The sequence below is a fragment of the Cebus imitator genome, unplaced genomic scaffold (genome assembly GCF_001604975.1).
Source record: "Cebus imitator isolate Cc_AM_T3 unplaced genomic scaffold, Cebus_imitator-1.0 Scaffold189, whole genome shotgun sequence".
Taxonomy (NCBI): Eukaryota; Metazoa; Chordata; class Mammalia; order Primates; family Cebidae; genus Cebus; species Cebus imitator.
In genome coordinates, this window is record NW_016107504.1 from 2,291,893 (window position 1) to 2,297,208 (window position 5,316).

Sequence of the window (5,316 nt, forward strand, 5' to 3'; positions counted from 1 at the left end):
CTTGATTCGGCTATTGAAACTTGTGTATTCTTCGCGAGGTTCTTGTGTTGTGTTTTTCAGCTCCATCAGATCATTTATATTCTTCTCTAAGCTGTTTATTCTCATTAGCATTTTGTCAAACCTTTTTCATGGTTCTTAGTTTCTTTGCATTGCGTTAGAACATGTTCTTTTAGCTCAGAGAAGTTTATTACCCACCTTTTGAAGGCTTTTTGTCAATTTATCAGACTCATTCTCCATCCAGCTTTGTTCCCTTGCTGGTGAGGAGTTGTGATCCCTTGGAGGAGGAGAGGTGTTCTGGTTTTGGGTATTTTCATCCTTTTTATGCTGTTTTCTTCCCAACTTTGTGGATTTATCTACCTGTGGTCTTTGTAGTTGGTGACTTTCAGATGAGTTCTCTGAGTGGACATCCTTTTTGTTGATGATGAAGTTTTTTTTTCAGTTTTTTCGTTTTCCTTCTAACAGTCAGGCCCCTCTGCTCTAGGACTGCTGGAGGTCCACTACAGACCCTGCTTGCCTGGGGATCACCTGCAGTGGCTGCAGAACAGTAAGGGTTTCTGCCAGTTTCTTCTTCTATTATCTTTGTCCCTCAAGGATACCTGCCAGATGTCAGTCTGAGCTCTCCTTTATGAGGTGTCTCTTTGGATATACAGGGGTCAGGGAGCTGCTTGAGGAGACAGTCTGCCCCTTATTGGAGCTGAAATGCTGAGCTGTGAGCTCCATTGTTTCAAGCTGAGCTGCTGGGCAGGTGTGTTTATGTCTGCTGCAGTGGAACTCATAACCACCTCTTTTCCCAGGTGCTCTGTCCTGGGAAGTTGGGGCTTTATTTATAAGCTCCTGATGTGCTGCTGCCTTTTTTCAGAGATGCCCTGCCCAGGTAGGAGGTAACCTAGTCACAGCCTGCCAGCAGAGGCATTGCTGAGCTGTCATGTGCCCTGCCCACCTTTTGTGTGAACTTCCTTGTAGTTTTTGTTATAGAGGTGTAGTTAGAACTGCCTCAGATATGGCAGTCTGCCTCAGTAATGGCAGACTGCCTCGGTAATGGTGGACTGCCTTGCTAGTGGTGGACTGCCTTAGTAATGGTGGACTCCTTTCCCCCACAGAGCTAGACTGTCCCGGGTCCAGCTACACTTGCTGTGAAACTCTCAATCCAGAGCATTTCAGATTGTTGGTCTTTGCGGGGGTTGGACCTGCCGAGCCAGGTCACCTGGCTCCCTGTTTCAGGCCCCTCTTTTTCAGTTGAGTGGGCAGCTCTGTCTCCCAGGCGTTCTAGGCACCAGTTGAAATGGCCGCCCACATTTGTGTGAGATTTTGTGCAGAGACCTGCTGCACCGGCTGAAACAGCCATGCTGGAAACTCGTGATGCTTTTCAGCCCAGGAATCTCCTGGTCTGTGGGCAGTAATAACTCATTTGGAAATGCGGTGATTACTCACCCTCTGTGTTGTTCTTGCTGGGAACTAACTCCAAAGCTGTTCCTGTTTGGCCATCTTGGTATACTCACTTTTTAAGTAAATTTTATTTACATCACCAAAGTAGAATATTATCTTAATTCATTAAAAAAAATCCCGATTTATGTCCATAAATCTCAATAATAAGGTGATCAGGGAGACTATTACTTATATCTTGATAAACCTGACTTATGCTGCATAGCTGAAACTATAACTATCAATGTTTTTGTAATGAGCTTATTTAATATACTTGAACTTCATTTTGCAATAGGAAGCAATGCAAAATATTCTACTGTCATCTCTATATTGTAGAATGTTTGCATTATGCTTTTCAGGCTTTCCTTTGTACTCAAGTATTGTATTATTTAATTAAGCTTTTACTATTTGCCTCTTTTCCAAAGCAGACTATACAGTTTAACACATGGTTATAAGTTAAGGTCCCTTTGAATATCAGTTTTGCATTTGATAGCAGGGAAATAAAAGAAAAATTGCCAAAGGACTAGAAACAAAATATTTCTCATCTCATGACCTACTAATCCAGGCAAAAATGGAGGTCTTCTATTCTTGTTATTTTCTTTGGCCATTACCTATACAATTACTGCCTTATTGAATTTTTTTAGAGATCGGTTAAATATACTCCATTTCATACTCACAGATCATAACATAACCAGAACCAAATGTGTTACAATGCCTCTCCAGTCTCAGGAAAACGTGTATGGCTAAATCAGCTAAAGAACAAAAAAATTCATCACCACTATTGTGAATCAAAACAAACAAAACAACAACAGCAAAACCCTAGAAAATATTTATGAATTATTCATGTCATTTTCATAGATGAAGGAGAAAATAGTTTTTTAACACTTTAGGGAGCTATGACACCCTTGGGTAGGGGGAGGGCATTTGTATGTGTGTGTGTGGAAAGTTCTCATGAATAATACATGTTTTTGCAATTTTACTTTTTTTATAAACTGGTTCCATTCAGCTGCCAATAAATTAAAATAGCAATATATCCCTATATTGCATCTGTATACATAGCCATATAATTCTCAGTATTCATGGAAAAAAAATCTGTGCTTTGCAAGGTAGTATAGCATAACGTCTGTTATTAATACTACTACTAATAACAATGAATTAAGAAATCCTTACCTAATGCATGCAAATTGTTTTCCGTAATCATCTGCTAATTATTGATTTATCTGTACCCAACCTGTTGTAGGATAAAATAAAATTAAATTAATTTTGAAATTTGAACTAAACTTTAGGAGCTTAAATTCCAAAATGATTATTTAAATCATTAAGTCAGAGATAAACAATTATGAAACTGACCTTTACCAAAAGGTAATACTTTTGTGAATGTAAATATTTTATTATGTCTTTATTGGCAAATACACTTCATTTATAGAATATGCTATATAAACATCTAAGCAATGCCTAGAATAAGTTTTTTCACTCATTCCTAATATATGATAGCAGTGAATCAATGTCTAATAACTTCAGTTTGTAGTTTTATGTTCTAATCTATAAACGCTTAGTTTTTTTTGCCCCCTAACCTAATGAATCTTTTTGCGACTTACTTCTGCTTGGTTGGCTCAACTTGATGCTGAACTATAATTCCGTGCCTCCTGAACATCAGGTTTACCAGGTACCTTAGTTCTTCCTCAAAAGCCATGTCTTAAAGTGAAGCTTTAAACATGGAAAACAAACATTTCTCCAGATTTAACTCTTTGGTTTATTTTCCTTATTTTGTAGAACTGCTCACTTAGAGCATGTTTCAAAAGATAAATTATTTATATTGAAAACCCAACTATTAAAAATCTTTGTAAGCTATAATATAACGATAGTGATCCATATAGAGCTATAATCATGTTCATTGTTAAGCATCGTATCATCTTTCACAAATATAAAATCTCTCTCTCCTTTTTATAGCATTTTACTATAAAATGGCAACATTGGAAGCACCACCACTGTGCCAACTGAGTGTAATTCTCTAATCTTCAAAGTGGATTTTGTAGGTTTAGGGCCGTGCTGAAGTACAACATAAAACAGATCTTAAAACCCTAGCGTCTTACTCTCTACAAAAATAATCACCAGTGAATCTTCAACAATAAATTTATATCTTACTGTTGAAAGGACACTTGAAATGATCGTCTGGCTCAGCCCCTAGTTTCCATTTGGTTATGGGATGATCCCCATTTAGCAGATGAGGATCAACAATGTTAAGTGAATCACATAAGTCGCAAGGCTAGTAGGATTTGGAGTAGGAATTTACACAGTATTTTTAGTGTAATTATTTTCCAATAAAAATATTCTTTTTTAACCACCTTGTTTTTGGGAGGAATCAGTCTTACCGAAACTTACTAAGGTTAAATAGTTTTTGCTGTGTCATTTTTTTCTGTAAAATATTGATCGGAGAAACAAAAGCTGATGAAAAATACTAACAATAATTTATTATTAATGTATTATTAAAACTCTGTGTAAAACAAAGCTAAAATAAAATTTAAAAGGTCCATTTAAGTGTCTTACTTAGTAATCAGCAATTTTGGGGGCTCCTAGAAATGTGTACTAATAATTTGTAATACATTATAACAATACAAATTTAAGTGTGATCAGTAGACCAGTGTTGAATAACTGTTATCAGTCTGCAATAGGATTAATACAAACATCGACAATAAGCATTTAGAAACATTTATAGCGATTTAATAGTGTAATTGTATCTGTTGAATATAATAACCAAAAAAAGTAGGCTTTTATTGTCTGTCTTTGGCTTTTTATTTCAGTTTTAGTAATTTTTATTGTATTTCATTTAAAAAAACTAGTCCATGATTAGCTAGGTATTAAGGAAAGACTGACCTTTCATCAGAAATAGCTTGAAAATCCTAAAGCCTGATTGTTTAGTTATTTTGTGTGCATGATGTCAAAAGTATCTCTAACTCACTTTTAGGTCCGTTATACACAGGGTTCTATCACTGTTTACTAGAAATATAACCAGATACATCTTTTAAAACTGCTTCAGTACTTATTAATATTGCTACTGCATTAACTAGGTTTACATGGAATACCAGGAGAGAAGGGGGATCCAGGACCTCCTGGACTTGATGTTCCAGGACCTCCAGGTGAAAGAGGCAGTCCAGGGATCCCTGGAGCACCTGGTCCTATAGGACCTCCAGGACCACCAGGACTTCCAGGAAAAGCAGGTGTCTCTGGACTTCCAGGTAATTTGTTTAAAGTTTTCTCTGATTTGGATTAAGGGAAATAAAACTAATATGACTTTGGTAGATAATTTCCATGTTACACTTTTCAAGATTGATGTGATCCCTTAAGCAAGAGTATTAAATATCTATGACTGCAGGAAACTGACTTTGCTATTTTCACTACACATTTTCCTCTGTGAGAGTTCCAGTTATAGTATAACAAACAACCCCAAAACTTAGTGGTTTAAATGAACCTTTCAGTTTTGCTGAAGATTCTGTGGCTCTGGAATTAAGGGATGACTTCACTGAGTCATTTATCTCTAACCCACATGGCCAACTGGAGTGTTTGGGGCTGAAATATCTACTTCTAAGATGGTACTTCTCTGTCATCTGGGTGTTCATTGGCTCACATGGTATCTCATCATCCATGGTGCCTCTTCACATGGCTTGGACTCCTCACATTACGGTAGTATAAGGCTAGTTGCTCCCCTTCCATGGCAGCTGGCTTCCAACAAAAAGGATCCCAAAAGAGAAAAGTGAGTGTTTGAGGAACTAACTTACTTACTTTCTTTCTTCTTTCTTTCTTTCTTTCTTTCTTTCTTTCTTTCTTTCTTTCTTTCTTTCTTTCTTTCTTTCTTTCTTTCTTTCTTTCTTTCTTCTTTCTTTCTTTCTTTCTTCT

The 5,316-nt window shown here is 36.8% G+C and overlaps 1 protein-coding gene across 4 annotated transcripts in view; it reads left to right on the forward strand.

The window, feature by feature from the left end:
* COL4A5 (collagen type IV alpha 5 chain) overlaps window positions 1-5,316 on the forward strand; it is a 258,298-nt gene that overhangs the window by 188,736 nt on the left and 64,246 nt on the right. For all 4 annotated transcript variants that reach the window (XM_037744956.1, XM_017546470.1, XM_017546471.1 and 1 more), the window contains one exon: window positions 4,491-4,658. In XM_037744956.1, the coding sequence (XP_037600884.1) occupies window positions 4,491-4,658 (168 nt within the window). The remainder of the gene's footprint in view (window positions 1-4,490; window positions 4,659-5,316) is intronic.